The following is a 22,854-nucleotide window of genomic DNA, read 5'->3' as shown; positions in this document are numbered from 1 at the left end:
CCGTGGACGGAAGTGACATAACGCCGGCTTTTGGCCTTGTGGGGAGGTGTAGCAGGTCGGTAGAGGGAGACTGTGCTGGCGGAAGAGGCTCGGCGGCTGATGGCGGCTCAGGCTCGGAAGCCTCTCTAACATTCCCCTCTCCTCAAGAGTTCCTCACTCGGTAAGTGCCTTCCTCGGCCCGCCCCAGCGCCTTGTGCGGGGCGGACGCCCGCTGGAGCTATCTGGGGGCTCGTGATACGTCCCTCTGCTCTAGCGTCTAGGGGCCTGGTCGGTCTCGGGAACGGTCTCCGTGGTGACGGTGCTGCCGAATGACGATGCTTTCCTTCCCGACGACAAACCTTTCCTCCCGGACTGCGATTGTGACGGTGGTGTGGGCAACTTCGGTTAGCAGTGGAGTTGGAAAAAGCGACGGGTGGCCGCCCCACACGGTGGGGAGGCCCTGGATAGGCTTTCGCTGTTTGGGGGAGCCGTGTGGGACGTGGGCCCTTTGGCGGGGGGGCGAGTGACGCGGGGGACCCCCGGAGAAGAAAGTGCCTTGCCCGAGGCTCCACTCTAAGGTGAGTATTTGGAGGGAAGCGTGTGTGCTGCCGGGGCAGGTAAGCTTGGGAAAACATCTAGGTCGTGTCGTGATGGGACGCTCGGGTTTGCCCGTGCATAGTGAAGCCCAAGTGTTTTGGTTTGAGTCGCCATGGATTAGGAGGCGGAGACTGACTGCGGGCCATGGGCGGAGTTAGCGGTTTGGGCTGGTTCTCCGACTTCACCTGGGCTGCAGAACTAGTGAATGCTTTCTTGTGTGTTTATAAATGGCCTTACGCCTAGTGCTCGAGTGATCTTAAATATTCCGAGGAGAGTCACGTTTCACTTTGCTTAGGCAATTTTTCTTGATTTCACAACTGTCCCTTCCCAGCACCCCCGGAGGTCCGCAGGTTGTGGACAAGTCCCGACAGGCGCTTGTCGTTTCGGGGAATCTTTGTTAAGAGATTAGTGTGCGTGTGTGTGTACTGATAAACATATATTACCTTATTGGTAATAATTTCGTTTGAGAACGCCGTGACATTTGACTTTCTACATATATATATATTTTTGATTTTGATTTTTTAATTTTTTTAACATCTTTATTGGAGTATAATTGCTTTACAGTTGTGTGTTAGTTTCTGCTTTATAACAAAGTGAATCAGTTATATGTCCCCATATCTCTTCCCTCTTGCGTCTCTACATATATTTTTAGGTTTCACAAAGTAGTTATGAATTGCTATTGTGTCAGGGATGGGAAAATAAATCTTGTTTTCGATTCTTCATTCCGCTCATCGTAGAATTTCTACAAGCTGCATGCAGCAATTACTAATTATAGTTTTGGAGCTCAATTCCCAAAGTATTTAAAGAGATCATTTGAGTAACATGTTAATCTAAAAAAATGGGCTGATTACCCTCAGAGTGCTATTTGCGTATAGAAAAGGGGCTGAGGCCAGGCCTTCCTTTCGTTCTTATCAAGGATAAACTTGGTTTCTTGAAGGATTACTTGATTACGTTTTCTAGTCATCACATTGTTAAATTGCACACCGCTGTTTACAATTATGGCTGCAGACATTTGTGTAGACTTAACCAGTAAATATCTTTTCCTTAACAAAAATAACAGGTATTTTGGAATTAAAATTTCAACCGTTTTAATGATGTTAAATATTTATGAAGGATCGTAACTATGCTCCTTTTTTACTGCTTTGGGGGAATTGCCTCACGTGAAGTTTATTGGATTGCATTCTTTTGGAATTTGTATGTTACTAATTTTGGCTATATCCACTTCTAGCCTTTTAAAGTTTATTTTGCCCCAAATAAACTCTTACAAGAAGGTAAAGATACCCTCCCCTCTAATATAATAAAAAGCCAAGATCATAGCTTTTTAGAAACCAACTTTTAAAACAATCTAAAAATTAAAGTGGTGTGAGTGACACCTGGGCAGAGTGTAGTGGTACTCAGTTGTAAATCATTCTGGAGATTGGGAGGACTGTAAGAGTGCAAATTGACAGATTGGTGGATTTGCTTCTGCCTCCGGGAAGGATTGCTGATAATATTTTTCTGGTCTGTAAACCAGCTGATAGTCTTTGTTTGAGCTGAAGTATAAATAATTGGAAGCTATTAGAATATCAGATGTATTTTTTTCCCTTCAGATGTTCAGTTTCCTCCAGGACTGAAGTTCGGAGATTAATTTAAAAGTTCATATAGTTTAAACTGAATATTTTAAAAAACTTTCACTAAGTTTGTCAACCACTATGTGTAATGTGTTTCTATTGCAGAAGGTCATATGTGAGTTTTTATTACTAATTTTTGTCTACTTTGGTTTTACTAACTTTTATTATGGAAATTTTCAAAATACCCAGAAGGAGAACAAACAGTTAAAGGAACCACTATTTTGCTAACCTTGGTTTATTACACTGTCAGCACATTTATTTTTTCCCCTGGAGTTTTTAAAGCAAATCCTGGACAACAGGATATTTCACCTATAATTAGTTTACCGTCCGTCTTTAACTGGTAAGGACTTTAAAAGAAATACAGTCACCATAATAATATTATCACATAGAACAAAATTACCTTACTTCTTTTTGAATTCTAAGTGTTAGAATTGACAAATTATATACAATATTTATCTAAATTAAAAACCTTAATTTGATTCTGGACATTTAATGCACAAATTCTTAATATGGTCAGTTTCCTACTTTATTTGATTAAGGCTTACACATTTTGGGCTAGTTAAATAAAATGTGTATCAGGAGCCACTGGAAAAATACTACCACAAAAGCCAGATCTGGTTTGGGCTTGAAAAAGTTCCAAGAGGAAGAAGTAAAGATAACATTGAAATCCTCACCCTTCACCCCCCAAATTTATTCTAGCTACTTAACTGAGTGACCACTGCATATTAGTTATTTTTTCCTTAGGTATTGATGAATCCTCAAAAATAACAAAATTGGACTGTAGACCAAAGTTTACAGCATAACACATAAAAGGAACTCTAGAGATGTTAGAACTTTGGGGAATAAAGTAGGAAACATGGGAGAGGGCACTGCAAGGCAGCATGTATTTCAGACTTTGTTTCCCAGCCAAATCTGTCTGGTCCTTTTTTTTTTTTTTTAACTGTTCTCACATATCTTTGTTTTTTATTTATTAATATTTTTAATTGATGTAACATTGGTTTATATTATATTAGTTTCATGTATATAACATTGTATTTCTACTTCTGTATACACTACAGCATATTTACCACCAAAACTTTAGTTTCCATCCTCCATCAAAGAGTTGGTACCCTTTACTTATATCCGGCCCCCCCCCCCCCCCCCCCCCCGCCCCGCCGCTACTCTTGTTCTTCGTGTATCCAGGTTTGGTTTCATTCATTTATTTTGGGTTTTTTTGTCTGTTTCCTTAATTAGAAAACTTTTACTAATTCTTCGCTTACGTCTTAATGTACGCATGTTTCTAGAGGTGTACTTTACTTTAGAGAATGGGAAACAAAATTTGATATGGTAAAGCTTGTTCCACTTCCTTTTGTGGTGGGGGCTATATTTCCTGTCTCCAACTGAGGCAGTTTTTTCTTTACTCAGGATGTTAGTGAAGCTACACTTCCCAAGCATTACCACAAGGTGATGCAGTGACTTTGTGTATTACTTCTCCACTGGGTGGTGTGTGGGTCTGTGTGTGCGGGTCTTTGTGTGTGCCTGTGAGCATGTGTGTAGTGTATAAATCTGCCTGTGAATCATCTTGATACATTAGCATTCTCAGTGAATTTCAACATTTTTATAAGCTTGCCCATCTTTTCACTCTGTTTCCTATCTGTGTGAAGAGTGAAACAGGAACTGTATGGGAATTAGATATTTTACTGTTTAAAATAAGTTGATTCATGTTGTAATTACATTCAGATTACATTTATCCATGTTAACTTTTTTATGACTAGAAGCTGTATTGGAAAATTAATTAAAAAGTAATAATGAGAATGGAATGACTTTTGTAAAATATTTCTATAGTTATAGTTGCATTGAAATGTTTAAAAAGGTTGGAGTGTTGGTGAGAGATTAATGAAGGTTATTAATGGGATAATTACAGATTATCATGCTATAAAGATTTGTAAGCATCGTGAATATATTTAAAGTCTGATGTTAGGGTTTTATATTAAAAACTTGAATTTTGGGGAGAGGGTTTAAAAATGAAATTTCATGTTGATGTGTTTATTTAAAATAATGAAAAGAATACATTAAATATACTGGTAAAAATTCAGTCAGTTGAGTTAAAAGTTAAGGTCCTCTTAAGTTCTCCTTTCACACATAGCCCTCATGAGTAAATATTGTATGATGTGTGCTTTTTGAGTCCCTTTTGATGCATTTATAAGCATGTATACACATGTACATATATAAATACATATGTGTATACCTTAATGCTATTTTATACCTTAAAAACTTTTCAGTGAAGTAAAAGTCTAAGGTTGGATTATCGATTTTTAAACACTGTTGTAATTGAGGTTAAACAAAAGTTTAAACTCCACTACCTTGTTTTATAACAAATAATTACTGCTTTGTTTGTTTAGTTTACTTTAGGAAACAAGTTTTATGAAAAAAGTTTCATTCTTAAATGGCTTTTAATTAAAAGCATGGGAAATTCATCCTAAGCTAGCCTTATTTTCTCCTTACTGAATATCTGTCTCAGAGAAACTTAAATATTCACTCTCTTCATACAAAAACATTACTGATTCACTTGCCTCAGTGTTGGTAGTTGTTATCTGAAAGAGTTTGGTTCATCAGTTAACTATAGTCTCTCTCGGGTATTTTATAACCAATAGTGAACATTTTTTTCAAAACCAGAATCAAGGGTTTGTTTTTTGTTTTTTTTTTAAGGAAGCCACTGACTTGAAAGGAGATTATCATTAGTGACTTCATTAACATCATGACATCCCCTTGAGCCCATATTTGCTCAGACTATTCAAAGAAACAAAGTAGTAGAACTCTTCACTTACTTTAGGCAGTTTCTACCGTTTGTGCTACCTTTTCACTTTCCTGAAGGCTTTGGGTTACCAGCTGGAGAGTATTGACTGTTAAGTCCTTCTGTGAAGTAGGGTCGCTGGTAATAAAGCCTTTTTGTTAGTGCAGAGGTACAGGAGGTTTATTACTGAATGCATTCTCTTTACCTTGGAATCCTGGCAAACCTCAGGTGGGGAGAGGCTGACAGACATCCAGCCTGGAATTCTACCACAGTGGCTTCCAGGTTGATGATTGACTGTCTCTTTATGGGATGTCTAGTATATTGTGTGTCCTGTAAGTACAAAGCAGTATTTTGACCATAACAGAAGCAGAGAACACATAAGAGGAAAAGTAGACATTTTTTAAAGTGTTTATTTCAGAACTTTAAAAATTTGCCTTAGTATTTCAAACAGATCAGCAAAAGAAACATTTGTAAAAGCATATTGTCTTAGATTTTCCTAGCAATAAAGACTTCTTAGTAATTGTTAAAATGTGAGTAGTTTTGGGAATTCCTTGGTGGTCCAGTGGTTAGGACTCGGCACTTTCAGTGCTGTGGCCCAGGTTCAGTCCCTGGTCAGGGCACTAAGATCCCATAAGCCATGCAGCGTGGCAAAAAAAAAAAAAAAAGTGAGTAGTGTTACTTCTGTGCTTGTCCTGTAGAAAATTCATAGATTTGTGAAGTAAGTTAGAATAATTTGGTCAGCAAATTCTTGTCCCAGTTTTTCTCATTGTTTACAGAGATTCCTGTTTTGATGACTCAGAAGTTAAGTGCCATAGTGTCAGTGTCATTGTTTCTGATGTGGTACTGTAGGATCAATGACTGTACTGAGTCTGTGACACACTGTACAGAGATATATTTTTTGAGTAAATCCTCAGTTGTATCATTTTTCTCAAAAGTAGAGCACAAGATACGGAAAACATTTGGGTCTTGCAGATTTTTATAGGCGACTTTTACCGTTCATCTGCTAGCTGGTGCTTGGTGTTCACTAAACCAGTGAGCATTCACTGAATCTATAATAGATTCTCAACAGTATGTGTTTCATTTACACTATACATTTAAAAATACATTTATTTTTAATCAGTGAATGTATGGAAACTGTACAATAATACTGGAAGTCAAGGTAGGATGAAAGGGTAGAATTGGTATAGTTAGAGAGGAACAAATAGGCTCTGAACTATTTCAAGTAGACCAACTGAGATTTTACATCATTTGAGAGATTTGAACAAGTATGAACCAGAAGCCCAAGAAGACAGCCTAGGTCTGGGAATCTAGGTGAGATTTGCTAATGGAGACTTAAATTGTTGGGTTGGGTCAGAGTCTAAGTAGTAGTTCTCTATCCTAGCTGTATACAGGATTGAGATTACTTGGGGAGGCTTAAAAAAAAATGCTTGGATATACACACACATGCATGTGTGCGCCCAGGTCCCATTTCCGGAAATTCATTGTCTTTTCTTTTTCTTTTTTAAGACCCCCTAATGATTCTGATATCTAGCCAGGGTTGAGAAAAAGCTGGTCCAGGCGATCATGAGTGTGGGTCAGGAATGCAGGCACAGAGAGGTTAGCATCAGTTACAGGAGCCTAGGGGAGGGACGGGATGGATCAGATTAGGGAGGAAAATGATGAAGTTCAAGAGTTCAACATAGAAACACTGCTGGCTCATTTGGTTTCGGTTGCAAAAGAAGCAGAGGGTTAGGCTTCGCAGGAGAGTTGAGAGTTTGTTTTTGATTTTGGTTTTTAAAATTTTTTAACTCGGGACTTCCCTGGTCGCGCAGTGGTTAAGAATTCGCCTGCCAACGCATGGGACACGGGTTCGAGCCCTGGTCCAGGAATATCTCACATGCCATGGAGCAACTAAGCCCGTGCACCACAGCTACTGAGCCTGCGCTCTGGAGCCTGCGAGCCACAACTACTGAGCCCAATGCCACAACTACTGAAGCCTGCATGCCTAGAGCCCATGCTCTGCAACAAGAGAAGCCACCGCAATAAGAAGCCCACGTGCCGCAGCGAAGAGTAGCCCCTACTCAACGCAATTAGAGAAAGCCCGCGCACAGCAACAGACCCAATGCAGCCATATATAAATAAATAAATATTTTTTAACTCATGTAACTTTCTGAGCCATATTAAGTTAGTTACTTCTCAGTTTGTATTTTTATATTTAATCACATTAAAAAAATTTATTTATTTATTTGGCTGTGCCAGGTCTTAGTTGCAGCATGTGAACTCTTAGTTGTGGCATGTGGGATCTAGTTCCCTGACCAGGGATCAAACCCAGGCCCCCTGCATTGGGAGCGTGGAGTCTTAGCCACAGGACCACCAGAATTCCCTTTAATCACATTTTTAAGAAGGAGTTCCAGTATTAAATATATTATATTTACAATATAATATAAATATAATATAAAAGTATGTCTTTTCAGTAATTATGGTATGAAAATATCCATGTAATTTGCATTAAATGTTATGTATTTTCTGAAGGTATGAGTTTTTTCTTAGTTGGTATCATTAAATTTGTATGATTTACTTGTTTCAGATTCGCAATGACATCCTTTCAAGAAGTTCCACTGCAGACTTCCAACTTTGCCCATGTCATCTTTCAAAATGTGGCCAAGAGCTATCTTCCTAATGCACACCTAGAATGTCATTATACCTTAACTCCATATATCCATCCCCATCCAAAAGATTGGGTTGGTATATTCAAGGTAAGAGGACTTTCTCCATATTTCTTCCATGTAGGTACTCTTTATTTTCTTCTTTAGAGGTTGACAAGTAGTTTATACTAGCCTTGTCTTAACTCTACTTTAAGGGTCATTTTTGTAAACATCAAATGTAAAACATTGTGTAAACATGAAATATTTAATAGTGCAGTGTAGTGTACAACAAATGTTATGACCTTCAGTTCAGCACACTTTCCTCTCTATGATTAAAAGTTTCAACTTAAGTTCTTACAGAAATTTTTTCAAATCTTTTTGTTTTTTCTTCTTCTGTTTTCTCCATTCCTTACCTAAAAAACATGATCTTTTCCTTTGGGTTACTATATCATTTACTATCTTGTCATTTGTAATTAATTTTGTATAGCTCTACAACTATGTTATTATCTCTTCTATTGTCCTGCATTGTTTAAATATTCCTTATATTGTCTTATGCTTTTATAAGAGTTTTCTGTTTTACATGACTAAATAGTAAATTCTTTGATAGCAAGAGTCCCAGTTCTAATATTTTGCCAATCATTTTGTGTACTATATGCTTGAAAATTACATTGAAATGATCATTAAAGTGTTGGAAGTTTTTTGGCAATTTCAGTTCCTGAGGATGTAATGGAGAACCAAAACATACGAAGGTCCTTTGAACAGTCAAAATAGTGTCGTAAATGTCTAAACAGTAAAACTTACTTTTCTCCTTGGTTACTTTAGATTCTCCCTAAGAATCAATTTATTTTATTTTAGATGTGATTTATTAAAATCAAGACCATTAGGTCTTGAAATTTTGATTGTGTGGTCTGTATAAGTTAAATAGCAAAGTAGAAAGAAATAAGAGTAGCCGCTAGAATTAGGCACATGTAAAGTACTTAGAACTGAAAGTCTGGCCTAATAGAGTGAGGAGGGCAGAAAAACTATATTGGACAAAACAGAGTTTTGGCATTTAATGATATTTCAGTTCCTTTTTTTTTTTTTTTTTGCGGTACACGGGCCTCTCACTGTTGTGGCCTCTCCTGTTGCGGAGCACAGGCTCCAGACGCGCAGGCTCAGCGGGCCCAGCCGCTCCGCAGCATGTGGGATCTTCCCGGACCAGGGCGCGAACCCATGTCCCCTGCATCGGCAGGCAGACTCTCAGCCACTGTGCCAGCAGGAAAGCCCTCAGTTCCTTTTTGAATTGAATCCCTTATCCCTGGTGTTGCTGGATAGATGAGTCATTTACTCTTTATTTCATTTTTTTTTTTAAGGCTTGTTAGATTCCAATGTGAATTCCAGTATGGATTCCAAAAGCTTCATTGTAAGCTTTTTATGAAATCAGTATCAGTTTAAATTTTATGTAAGAGATGAATAGCAAGTTAAAGATACTAAGAATTGGCATTTTCTGCAAGAATGAGTCAGAGAGGAAGAATAGAGCAGGGTAATGAGATTGAGGGAAGGGAAGGGCATTCCTGGCAGGAAAATGGCTTAAGCAGAGGCACCGGGGTGAGAATGTTCATGAGAATGAATTAGTTTAACTAGAACATAAACGTAATTTAGGGAAGTGGAGGGAGATGAAGTTAAGCGTCAGTCTTGCCATGGAGGATCTTCAGTGTTAGGCTAAACAATTTGCAGACTTTTCCATATGGGCAGTGGGAAGTCTGCATATGTAGGTGTGGAGGCTGATGTGTGATAAATTGTATTTCAAGAAGATGAATCTTCACGGTTTTCTTTCAGACTAATTTATGTCTTCCTTTTTTTTCTCCCCATTTTTAGTTAATGGCCTATTGTTTAAGCCAAAAGCTTATGAATTTCTCTTCAAATCCAGCCAAACACCAATTCTATCTATTTTCCTGCCTACCTATTAATGCATTTTTAATATCACAGCCCTAGTTCATGCCCTCCTTATTGATTTCTAAGATGATTGCAATAGGTCACCTGTTTTCCCTGCTTTCTTTCATTCTTCTATTTGTTCTTCAAACTGCTCTATATAAACTATAATAGAAAATGAAAATCTGAACATATCTTCCTCTTGTTTAAGTGGTTCGTCATCCTCTATGGGATAATGGCAAGACCAAAAAACTTAGTGTGCCAAATAGGGCTCCTTTATACGACTTGATTTATAGCTTCCTTTTTTGTCATTGCCTGCTTATTTTTTGGCTTTGATAACGTTAAACTATTATCTCTTAACTTGTGTACTCCAAGGACCGTAACTTTTCTCCAAGCAGTAATACTTACATAAATACATACATGATAAATAAGTTTGTATAGAATACCCTTTCCATCTTTTTTGCCTGGATAATACTTAAAACTTAGTGGGAAGTTTAAGCATGTACTAAAAATTTTGAAATATACAGGAAGACTCAAGGAAGAAAATAGATCATGTTTTAATACTATTTTAATGCTTACCTAGAATAAGCATTGTTAACATATTGGCATATATCTATAATTAATAATTATACACATACTTTGTATGTAATAAAGTATACACACATGCTGTTGATGCATTGTGGAATTCATGGAAATGTTTCCAAATGTTTACCATTAAACAATGCTTAATATAGATCTCTGTATCTGTTTTTATTTTGTTTGTCATTGTATTTCATAGGATAAGTTCTTGGAAGTGGAATTGCCATGTTTATAGCATTGAATTGTTTTTATTCTTATTTTTTATTTTTTTTGCGGTATGCGGGCCTCTCACTGTTGCGGCCTCTCCCGTTGCGGAGCACAGGTTCCGGATACACAGGCTCAGCGGCCATGGCTCACGGGCCCAGCCGCTCTGCGGCCTGTGGGATCTTCCCAGACTGGGGCACGAACCCGTGTCCCCTGCATCGGCAGGTGGACTCTCAACCACTGCGCCACCAGGGAAGCCCGGCATTGAATGTTTTTTTTTTTTTTTTTTTGGCGGTACGCGGGCCTCTCCCTGTTGTGGCCTCTCCCGTTGTGGAGCACAGGCTCCGGACGCGCAGGCTCAGCGGCCATGGCTCACGGGCCTAGCCGCTCCATGGCATGTGGGATCTTCCCGAACCAGGGCACGAACCCGTGTCCCCTGCATCGGCAGGTGGACTCTCAACCACTGCGCCACCAGGGAAGCCCAGCATTGAATGTTTTTAAACACTTGACATGTACTGCAAATTGATTGCTGTCCAGAATGATTTTGATAGATATGATATTGACAAGGTAGGCAGGGAGAAAGTGCCCAGGTAGTAATTTTAAGGGGAAGGAATGAAGGGAAAGTGTGTTGTGTGCTTGAGAGAGTGTTAAGGAATTTAATTTTCCTGGGACAGGTACCAGGTTTAGAAAATGAATGGGAAAAGTTAGTTGGGATCACGTAGATTGCTTTAATATTTAGCTGAGGAATAATTTTTAAGCAGAGAGTAATAGAGTTTAGAGGTGAACTTTAATCTCCTAGTGCTGAATAAGATAAATTGGAATTAGAAAAGAATGGAGGTAGAGAGAATGGTGTTTTTTTTTTTATAAATTTATTATTTATTTTTGGCTGCGTTGGGTCTTCGTTGCTGCGCGCAGGCTTTCTCTAGTTTTGACGAGCGGGGGCTGCTCTTCGTTGCGGTACGTGGGCTTCTCATTGTGGTGGCTTCTCTTGTTGTGGAGCACGGGCTCTAGGTGCACGGGCTTCAGTAGTTGTGGCACTTGGTCTCAGTAGTTGTGGTTCGTGGGCTCTAGAGCACAGGCTCAGTAGTTGTGGCACACAGGCTTAGTTGTTCCGTGGCATATGGGATCTTCCCAGACCAGGGCTCAAACCCGTGTCCCCTGCATTGGCAGGCGAATTCTTAACCACTGCGCCACCAGGGAAGTCCCAGAGAGAATGTTTAGACCATCTTCATTTTCTAAGTGAGATCAAGCCTTAGAGAAGGGAATCAGTTGTGGGTAATAATCTGTAAGAGGCATCTATAGGGTTTGTCAGCTATTAATTGAATGAATTGGGACTGGAACTCATTTATTGAGTACACTCAGTAATGAGGAGCAAGGTCATGTGCTGAGTTGGGGAGGGCTTGAGTATGGAGAAGATATGGTCTTGCTACTGTGGAAGAATGTCATAGGGAATTGGAGTAGGTTAACCAGGAGATTTCTGAGCAGCCATTTTGTGAGTTTGTCTAGAGAGATTGAGCACCTAGAATTGAGTGAAGAATTCCAAAAGTGGGTATCATTCAGACTGGGAGTTTGGGAAGGGAGGTCAAGAGGACAAAGGATACTAGGGTGGTTTTGGGTGCATTATTATTGAAATGATTAATTGACCATGAAGTCCAAGTTGGGTAGGGGAATGAGTGAAGCCAGGCAAGGGATGTAGACTGTGTTGGAGATTTTCTTTTTTTTTTTTTTAACATCTTTATTGGAGTACAATTGCTTTACAATGTTGTGTTAATTTCTGCTGTATAACAAAGTAAATCAGCTATATGTATACATATATCCCCATATCCCCTCCCACTTACCCTCCCTATCCTACCCCTCTAGGTGGTCACAGAGCACCGAGTTGATCTCCCCATGCGATGCAGCTGCTTCCCACTAGCTATCTATTTTACCTTTGGTAGTGTATATATGTCAGTGCTACTCTCTCACTTCGTCCCAGCTTACCCTTCCCCCTCCCCGTGTCCTCAAGTCCATTCTCTATGTCTGCATCTTTATTTCTGTCCTGCCCCTAGGTTCATCAGGACCACTTTTTTTTAGATTCCATATGTATGTGTTAGCATACAGTATTTGTTTTTCTCTTTCTGACTTACTTCACTCTGTATGACAGACTCTAGGTCCATCCACCTCACTACAAATAACTCAATTTTCTTTTTTTTATGGCTGAGTAATGTTCCATTGTATATATGTGCCACATCATCTTTATCCATTCATCTGTTGATGGACACTTAGGTTGCTTCCATGTCCTGGCTATTGTAAATAGAGCTGCAATGAACATATTGGTACATGACTCTTTTTGAATTATGGTTTGCTCAGGGTATATGCCCAGTAGTAGGATTGTTGGGTAGTATGGTAGTTCTATTTTTAGTTTTTTAAGGAACCTCCATACTGTTCTCCATAGTGGCTGTATCAATTTACATTCCCACCAACAGTGCAAGAGTGTTCCCTTTTCTCCACACCCTCTCCAGCATTTATTGTTTCTAGATTTTTTGATGAGGGCCATTCTGACTGGTGTGAGATGATATCTCATTGTAGTTTTTTTTTTTAATAAATTTATTTATTTTATTTATTTATATTTGGCTGCATTGGGTCTTTGTTGCTCTGCGCAGGCTTTCTCTAGTTGTGAGTAGGGGCTACTCTTCGTTGAGGTGCACAGGCTTCTCATTGCAGTGGCTTCTCTTGTTGCAGAGCATACGCTCTAGGCGCAAGGGCTTCAGTAGTTGTGACACGTGTGCTCAGTAGTTGTGGCTTGGGGGCTCTAGAGCGCAGGCTCAGTAGTTGTGGCGCACAGGCTTAGTTGCTCTGCAGCATGTGGTATCTTCCCAGACCAGGGCTCGAACCCATGACCCCTGCATTGGCAGGCGGATTCTTAACCACTGTGCCACCAGGGAAGCTCTCCTTATAGTTTTGATTTGCATTTCTCTAATGATTAATGATGTTGAGCATTCTTTCATGTGTTTGTTGGCAATCTGTATATCTTCTTTGGAGAAGTGTCTATTGACTTCAGACTATACTACAAAGCTACAGTAATCAAGACAGTATGGTACTGGCACAAAAACAGAAATATAGATCAATGGAACAGGATAGAAAGCCCAGAGGTAAACCCACGCACATATGGTCACCTTATCTTTGATAAAGGAAGCAAGAATATACGGTGGAGAAAAGACAGCCCCTTCAATAAATGGTGCTTCAATAAATGGTACATGTAAAAGTATGAGATTAGAACACTCCCTAACACCATACACAAAAATAAGCTCAAAATGGATTAAAGACCTAAATGTAAGGCCAGAAACTATCAAACTCTTAGAGGAAAGCATAGGCAGAACACTCTATGACATAAACCACAGCAATATCCTTTTTGACCCACCTCCTAGAGAAATGGAAATAAAAACAAAAACAAATGGGACCTAATGAAACTTCAAAGCTTTTGCACAGCAAAGGAAACCATAAACAAGACCAAAAGACAACCCTCCGAATGGGAGAAAATATTTGCAAATGAAGCAACTGACAAAGGATTAATCTCCAAAATTTACAAGCAGCTCATGCAGCTCAATAACAAAAAAAACAAACAACCCAATCCAAAAACGTGCAGTTCTTTTAAGAATTGTATAGTCATTGACTCAGTGTTGGAAGGAAGGAAGTGGAATTTCAGAAAGTATGAGAGTATTTTATATCCTGCTAGGAGGAGAGTGAGTAGTGTCCTGGTGGTTAAGAGCTTGAACTTCAGGTTCAGATTCTGACTCTGCCATTTACTAGTTTCTTAATTTGTAAGATGAGGGTAATATTTATTCCAAAACGAACAGTGAACTGTATCTGTTACTGCTATTCCCAGTGCCACTTGAATCAGGTATCTATAATTCTGACATTAGCAGTTTTGCATGTCAGCCATCACAAATAAATGGTACACTTAGCATGTCTTTTGACCACCTGGTCCAGGTAGAGCCTTAGGGAGATTTTTTTCAAGAAAGATGTAGCTCTGGGTAGTATTGATATTCCTTTCAAGACCACCATATGGACAGGGACAAAGAATGCAAGGTATGACTTGTACCAGGTGTATCTTTTGGGAAAAACTTCAAATAGGCTCTTTTTCAGGAGATGATAGAAGCACTGGGGGATATGGAATGAGAGACAGAACATTTTAGAGTCAAGATCACTCTCCCTAATACATTGTGTCCCCTTGGGTATTAATGAATGGTAACGTTTAATGAACACTAATGTGCTAGGCACTGTGCCAGGTGCCACTACGGTGCCGTATCTCATTTAATACACGTATAAGCCTTTATCTCCATTTTAAAGAGGAGGGAACAGAAATAACTTGTCTGAAGTCATTTTAGCCAGTAAGTGATCTTTTTTGGCAGTCTGACCTTACTTCCTATGCTCTTAATCACTGCAGTATACTGTGCTTGCAAAAACTACCATTTATGGAGTGCCCATCACGGGTCAGGCCCTCTGCCAAGTGCTGCTTTTATGTTCATCATCTAGTGTAATCCTTCTAACAATCCTGAGAGAAAAAAACTGAGCCTTAGGTCAGGAAAATCACTTACATCATGGTTTCCTCAAGCTTCTCATCTGTAAAGAGATGAGTAGTGTCTTTCAAATGTTTTTGGCCATGACACGCAGAAAGAAATAAAAATAATATGATTCTGTGATTTGACCTAGCAAAGTTGCATGCAGATACACCTGAAACAAATTTTCATGAAGCAGTACTTAGCCTTCACGCCCTCTGATGCTTTCTAATTAAAAAATAAATGTGGTTATGAACCACTAAATTGATATAATGTTACCACTTACTACTGGGTTGTGACTGACAGTTTGAAAACTCTCCTTTAGAGACTAAAGATTACTAAGATTCTTCCAGTTTCAATATTCTGGACCCTCTAATCCTAAATCGATCAGAATTATAGAACATATGTAATCAAACCTCGTGGATAATGCATAATTTCTTGTAATATACTGGCAAATGGATATCTAGTACCTGTTTTAAACATATCTAATATTCAGTATTTACCACAGTACAGTTCATCTGGAAAATAAAGACTGAGATATGTAATGTATATATTCATGTTTTAGAGATTGGTGGGACATAGGTGGTCTTTTTTGTATATATAAACACCTTAGGAATAAAGGTAAAAATAAATTTTTACAAAATTTACCATTGCCTGTAGGCAAGACTTAACTAAAGATGACAGACTAGTGAAGTTTAATTAGTGGATTTAAGGAGGAGGGGGAAATCTAAAAAAAACACAGTTAAATTCAAGGCATAAAATAAATTTTAAAAACTTAGGTTTAGTGAAATCAAATTTTAAGTGCAGCATGTTTTTATATTTGATCATATGTGTACTAAGGTTTTCCTTGAGAAATTGGGTATCAAGTTGCATTTTAATACATAGTAGAAACTCTGCTGTTATAGATTTTTATAGCATTAGGTTATAGCTTAATAAAAAATTATAATAAAAATTTGACGTGATTGTTAAAATGCTCAGGATTTGTAAACATTCATGCATGCTTTAACTTTAGGATGCAGTGAAAAACAATATGCTATAAGATATCACTCATATTAAACCACTTACTTATAATATCCATGTTTTTGTTGTTTTCCTTTAGGTTGGATGGAGTACTGCTCGTGATTATTACACGTTTTTATGGTCTCCTGTGCCTGAACATTATGTAGAAGGATCAACAGTCAATTGTGTGTTAGCATTTCAAGGTGAGAACTGAAAAGCAGAACTAGATGAAATTAGATGTTTTATTGCCATTAAAAATGTTGTACCCCATTGTAATGATCTACTTAAGCATGTCTAGTGACTAAAGTTGAATGAATTAGTATCTTATCTTTCTTTATCAGAAGTCATAAGAATGTAAATATCTAGTGTAGGTCACATGATATTTTATGTAGAGAAAGGTTTTTTCCTTATTGTCTTTCATTGAAGAGCAGTCTTTTGATGATCTTTTTTTTCAAATGAGAAAATAATGCTGTTACTGATATTAGATAATATAACAAATTAGAGGTGAGAAAAATATTCTGTATGAAAATCACAAAGATGATTAACAGGATTTATAGAGTAGAAATTCTATAGGGAAAGTTGCTTATAAAATGGATGTGAGTAATATAAAATTCATTTTTGTCTTAGCATTATATACAGATTTTTAAAAATTCTCTTATTTAAAGGAGAAGATATACCTGGTATTGCCCCTCCCCCCACATTCTGCCTTCACAAAGGTGATGGCTAGAGCTTCAGCATCCCTCCTGTGGCCATGAGGGGAAGGCATAGACAAGAACATGTATGTCTGTCCTGACATGTCTGAGCCACTGAATCAAGGCCAGCAGGCAACTGCCTCCAGATTGCTTGTTATATGAAAAAAATACACCCTGTTGCTTTAAAACAAAACACAAAAATTTTAGTTAGAAATCTATAACGGCATTTGCTGTAGAGTGATTTTTGTAGTAAAATTATACTGACTTTGGATTGTATTAAAGCAAATTCTTAGTCTTGTTTATACCATGGACTGTTTTTGGTCTGGGGAAGCTAATGGACTCTGTCTCACTATAATATTTTAACATACATGAAATGCCCAGAATTGCAAAGGAAACCAGTTATACTCCATTGTATGGATGTAACACAGCTTATTCATCCATTTGTCTGTTAAAGAATATTTTGGGGCTTCCCTGGTGGCGCAGTGGTTGGGAGTCCACCTGCCGATGCAGGGGACACGGGTTCGTGCCCCGGTCTGGGAGGATCCTGCATGCCGCGGGGCGGCTGGGCCCTTGAGCCATGGCCGCTGGGCCTGCGCATCCGGAGCCTGTGCTCCACGGCAGGAGAGGCCACAGCAGTGAGAGGCCCACGTACCGCAAAAAACAAAAACAAAAAGCATATTTTGGTTGCTTCCAAGTTTTGGCAGTTGTGAATAAAGCTGTAAAGCTGGTATAAACATTCATGCACAGGCTTTTGTGTGGATATAAGTTTTCAACTCATTTGGATAAATATCAAGGAGTATGATTGCTGTATTATATGGTAGGAATACGTTTAGTTTCATAAGAAACCACCAAACTCTTTTTTACAAAGTGGCAAAAACATTTTGCATTCCCACCAGCAGTGAATGAGAGTTCTTGTTGGACTGCATCTTTACCAGCATTCGGTGGTGTTAGTGTTTTGGATTTTGGTGGTTTACTTCTTTAAAACTTTTTATTGCGAGGTTTGTATATGTTTGGTGTGAACATCAGTTGGGAATGTGATCACATGGAGCTTGCATATACAAAAAGGTTTCTTTACGTACTGTGACAAGAAACACATATTCAGAGAATAAAATTTGTACGGTAATATAGACAGAGATTTAGGTCCTCATAGATGTTTTATAGATTAAGAAAGTTACAAATTATATATGTAGTTTATCTTTTTTTTTTTTTTTTTTTTTTTTTTGCGGTACACGGGCCTCTCACTGTTGTGGCTTCTCCCGTTGCGGAGCACAGGCTCCGGACGCACAGGTTCAGCGGCCATGGCTCACGGGCCCAGCCGCTCTGCGGCATGTGGGATCTTCCCGGAACGGGGCATGAACCTGTATCCACTGCATCGTCAGGCGGACTCTCAACCACTGCGCCACCAGGGAAGCCCTGTAGTTTATCTTTTAATTCATAGCCTTTTTTTAGATAATCAAATTCAAGTGTGTATATTGGAACTGATTTTGTTATTAAGATATTTGTTCTTAAAAGTTGTGGTTTTATTTCCAGTCATTCTTTTTTTTAATCTACTTTTAAAAATTCATTCATTCATTTATTTATTTTTGGCTGCATTGGGTCTTTGTTGCTGCGCGCGGGCTTTCTCTAGTTGCGGTGAGCAGGGGCTACTCTTCGTTGCAGTGCACGGACTTCTCATTGCAGTGGCTTCTCTTGTTGCGGAGCACGGGCTCTAGGTGTGCAGGCTTCAGTAGTTGCAGCATGCAGGCTCAGTAGTTGTGGCTCGCAGGCTCTAGAGCTCAGGTTCAGTAGTTGTGGCACACGGGCTTAGTTGCTCTGCAGCATGTGGCATCTTCCTGGACCAGGGATCGAACCCGTGTCCCCTGCGTTGGCAGGTGGATTCTTAACCGCTGTGCCACCAGGGAAGCCCTCCAGTCATTTTTAATGTGATTAGTTTTCTTATAATAAATAAGAAACTTACAGAATTTGTTATAGTGACTGATGAATTTGCTTATTTATGACAGCAGAAAGTTTCAAAGCAGTTAGAAAAAAAGGAGAAAAGCATCCAGTTTATTTCTGTTCATATTGTAAAAGCATTTTCATGGGAGCTAAGTTTTACATGTTTTTGAAAAGTCATCATAATTTTTACTTTGAAATTTAGAAATAAAATCTTCTGCCTGCCTAGAACTTGTTTGTTATATAAGGAGCTCAGGATAGAGTCATGAAAAATTTAGTCATAGAGAATTAGAGCCAGAAGGAATCTTAAGCATGATCCAAACAATTTTGCTCATTTTGTGGAGTAGTCATGAGAATCCTGAAATGCAAAACTCAGAACAACTAATAAAGTGTACATAAATGTAACTGTTTTCCTAAATGGACTCTTATTTGTTTACTATAATTTGATTGCTAATGTTACAGGCTATAAAATTTGACTTGGAGTTTGGTTTTTACATTTTCCTATTTTATTTTCAGTTTTACTGATCTGAGGAGAGCTATTTCTAGGTAGCTTTAAATTTCAGTTCTGAATAACTATATCTTGTATCTCAAATGGTATTTGAACCATAATTTTTAGTGAATTATTTTTGTGAGATTTAAAAAAAATCAGACCTCGAATATCTAGTTTGTGGAATTTCTAATGCCATGATACCAGAGCTGATTAGTCAAACTATATTTTTCTTTTCTATTTAAACTTTAAAAGTAAGTGTAGTGGCCTTTGCAAAGTTACTCAGCCGCGGATTTAGTAGTAGATAGTAGGAGGATGGGGTTTTTAAAAACTTCAAAAATTTATTGCTAGATGTACCTTTAATTACTTTTTTTTGGCTGTGCCTCTAGGCTTGCAGGATCTTAGTTCCCCAACCAGGGATCGAACCTGTGCCCCCCTGCAGTGGAAGCACAGAGTCTTAACCACTGGAAAGGACCGACAGGGAATTCCCTGTATTACTTTGTTTTAAAACTTTGTATTTTGAAATAATTTTAGATGTAAAGTTGCAAAAATAGTATACAGAATTTTCATCTACCCTTCACCCAGCTTCCCATAATGTTAACATGTGGCATAACCACAGTACATTTATTTAAAAGAACAGGAATTCAACATTGGTACAACACTGTTGACTAAAGTACAAACTTTATTCAGATTTCACTAGTGTTTCCTGTAGTGTTCTTTTCTCTGTTCCTGGATCCAGTCCATAATCCCACATTGCATTTAGTTGTCGTATCATCATAGTCTTCTCCAGTCTGTGATAGCGCCTCATTCTGTCCTTGTCTTTCATAACCTTTACATTTATGAAGAGTACTGTTCAGTTTTGTTTTGTTCTGGTAGCATGTTCCTCATTTTGAGTTTTTCAGACAGCTTCTCATGATTAGATTGAGGCTATACATTTTCAGGAAGTATATCATAGAAGTGATGATGTATTCTTTTCAGTGCATTGTATCAGAGAGTACTTGATGTGTGATTGTCTTCTTAGCAGTAATATTAGTCTTTTTTAAAAAAAACTTATTTATTTATTTATTTTTGGCTGTGTTGGGTCTTTGTTGCTGCGCGTGGGCTTGCTCTTCGTTGCGGTGTGCGGGATTCTCATGGCCGTGGCTTCTCTTGTTGCGGAGCACGGGCTCTAGGCACGCAGGCTTCAGTGGTTGTGGCACGTGGGCTCGGTAGTTGTGGCTTGTGGGCTCTAGAGCTCAGGCTCAGTAGTTGTGGTGCACGGGCTTAGTTGCTCTGTGGCATGTGGGATTTTCCCGGGCCAGGGCTCAAACCCGTGTCCCCTGCATTGGCAGGTGGATTCTTAACCACCGCGCCACCAGGGAAGCCCGTAATATTAGTCTTGATCACTTGGTTAAGGTGGTGTCTGCTGGGTTTCTCCACTGTAAAGTTAGTATTTTTCCCTTGGGTGATTTAACAGTATTATGGGGAGCAATTTTGAGATACCTTGTTTCTCCTGAAACTTTCACCCACTAATTTTAGTATCCATCAGTGGATCTTGCCTACAGTAATTATTGTTGTTTTTGCCTGATGATGCTTTTCTATTCTCATTTCTTGGACATTATTAATTGCAATTATTATGTTAGAGTCATCCTTTTCTCATTCATGCATATATATTTTCTTCTGTGGAATAAAGTTTAATGCTATAATTTTTTTGTTGCTCAAATTGATTTAGCTTTCTCTGGCTATTGGGAGGTCTGTCAAGGGGGCTTCTGTGTTTTTTAACTCCCCCACCCCCTTCTTTTTTGACAGCTTCTTTCTTATTTTTAAGCACCACAGGATGTTTCAGGCTTATATTTTCTCTGCCCCCTCCCCTCTGTGGACAAAATTCAGCTATTTTTTAAAGAATGAAGTCAAGTGAAGTCAATATCATAATAATGAGGCTAAAAATTTCAAGATATGAAGGAATAATAGGCATAGTGAATGCACATTTCTGGGTAGATATTAATATCCAAGATAAGGGGAATATATTCACCTTTGTGTGTTCGTTTCACAGTCATTGAATGCTTCCTTGTTTCAGGTTATTCTGGGGGGAATTCCAGAATGTTTATATTTATTAATAATCTGCCCTCAGTATTTCTGAGTTCTGGATGTAGGCTATAAAGCATGTATATAATGGTAATGCAAAGTACATGGTGGAGGATTTTTTTTTTTTAATGTAAAAAATACCATGGGAGCTTTGGAGAGGATTAATTTTGAGCTGGGATTTGGAGAGGATTAATTTTGAGCTAGGATAATACAGCAAAATTTAAAACAGGGTAACAGTTGAGCTGAAGAGAGAAGGAACAAATATTGAACACATATAATTTGTCAGATAGTGGGCTAGATGATAGAACTACATAATCCATGGCACTTTGGAACTTTGAGATAGATGGCTTCAAATTTCTTTTATAGATAAGAAATTTGGGCTCGGGGAGGTTAAGTAAATAATAATTAGTGGTAGAGCTGGAATTCCAGAATAAATCTGTGTGGTTCCAAAGCTTATTTTTGTTCTGCATCAGTAGACTTCATCCTCTTTCTGCCCTTACACAGTGCATATGTGCAGTGTATTCCGTTTGTTAGTATTTCTCTTATGTATTTAGTTAATGTCATATTTGAGGGAACATTTCTTTAAATGATGTATTCCAACCCCTGGTCCTCCTAGGCTTTTATGCTGGTTCTTCCATTGCTCCGCCTTCAGCCTCTTTCTCATTGAAAACTGCATACTTGACTCTCCCAGATAAATTGGTTTTACCCTAGTGAAGATACAGGGAAAGAATATTCTGAGAGTATAAGCTTAGACCTAAGATAAGAAAAATATGGGCATATTTAGGGAAGAAAGAAGAGTCTAGGTTTTTTTTTTTTTTTTTTTTTTTTTTTTTTTGCGGTACGCGGGCCTCTCACTGTTGTGGCCTCTCCCGTTGCGGAGCACAGGCTCCGGATGCGCAGGCTCAGCGGCCATGGCTCACGGGCCCAGCCGCTCCGCGGCATGTGGGATCTTCCCTGACCGGGGCACGAACCCGTGTCCCCTGCATCGGCAGGCGGACTCTCAACCACTGCGCCACCAGGGAAGCCCAAGAGTCTAGTTTTGATAGATAATTTGTGAAAGATAGGAAAGACATATCCTGAGTGCTTAGAAACAGGGTCATAAATGAGAGGATATGGCAAGATTTGTTAAATCCAAATAATTTTATAACAGAAAATTTAATACTTTTTTTGTTTGTTAACTTCCTCTTAGGATATTACCTTCCAAATGATGATGGAGAATTTTATCAGTTCTGTTATGTTACCCATAAGGGTGAAATTCGTGGAGCAAGTACACCTTTTCAGTTTCGAGCTTCTTCTCCAGTTGAAGAGTTGCTTACTATGGAAGATGAAGGAAATTCTGACATGTTGGTGGTGACCACAAAAGCTGGCCTTCTTGAGGTTGGTACCAACAGTGAGCTGGTGATTCATAAATTTATATTATGAACTGGATTATTTTGTTATGAACTGTGACTTAAAAATAGTGAATGTTTTAAAAAAGACAAATCAGTCATAGATAAATTACAAACAGAGCTCATGTTGGTTGGCATTTTAAGAATTTTTAGGTTATGCAGGAGTATAACCTGAAAATCAAATGCTTTTTAACTAAAATAATAAACTTAGAGTGTTGTTTTTGAAATATTTAAAAAAATTTTCTGTCACAATTATGTTACTGATTTCACTGTGGCAGGGACTGTCCCTAGGCTTATCAGTATTTTGTGCATAGTATATATGCAATAAGTAATTATTGAGAGAGTTTAGACCTAAAACTTCCTAATGTTCCCTCCCCCTAACCTTTCTTCTTTAGGGATGGCCTAATCTGTTGATTGTAGAATAATACAGATTTGGGGGTGAAGCTGATGGTAAAGTGGTATGAAGCAGTAAGTCTA

The 22,854-nt window shown here is 38.5% G+C and overlaps 1 protein-coding gene across 2 annotated transcripts in view; it reads left to right on the top strand.

Moving 5' to 3' along the window:
• Positions 1–29: 29 nt before the first annotated feature.
• TAX1BP1 (Tax1 binding protein 1) overlaps positions 30–22,854 on the top strand; it is an 88,602-nt gene continuing 65,777 nt past the window's right edge. For both annotated transcript variants that reach the window (XM_060156947.1, XM_060156946.1), the window contains exons 1-4: positions 30–160; positions 7,526–7,694; positions 15,915–16,017; positions 22,179–22,366. In XM_060156947.1, coding sequence (XP_060012930.1) covers positions 7,533–7,694; positions 15,915–16,017; positions 22,179–22,366 — 453 coding nt within the window. In that variant the 5' untranslated portion in view covers positions 30–160; positions 7,526–7,532. The remainder of the gene's footprint in view (positions 161–7,525; positions 7,695–15,914; positions 16,018–22,178; positions 22,367–22,854) is intronic.

Source organism: Lagenorhynchus albirostris, chromosome 8 (genome assembly GCF_949774975.1).
Source record: "Lagenorhynchus albirostris chromosome 8, mLagAlb1.1, whole genome shotgun sequence".
Taxonomy (NCBI): domain Eukaryota; kingdom Metazoa; phylum Chordata; class Mammalia; order Artiodactyla; family Delphinidae; genus Lagenorhynchus; species Lagenorhynchus albirostris.
Note: the sequence above shows the minus strand (reverse complement) of the source record. Positions and strands in the feature narration are given on the sequence as shown.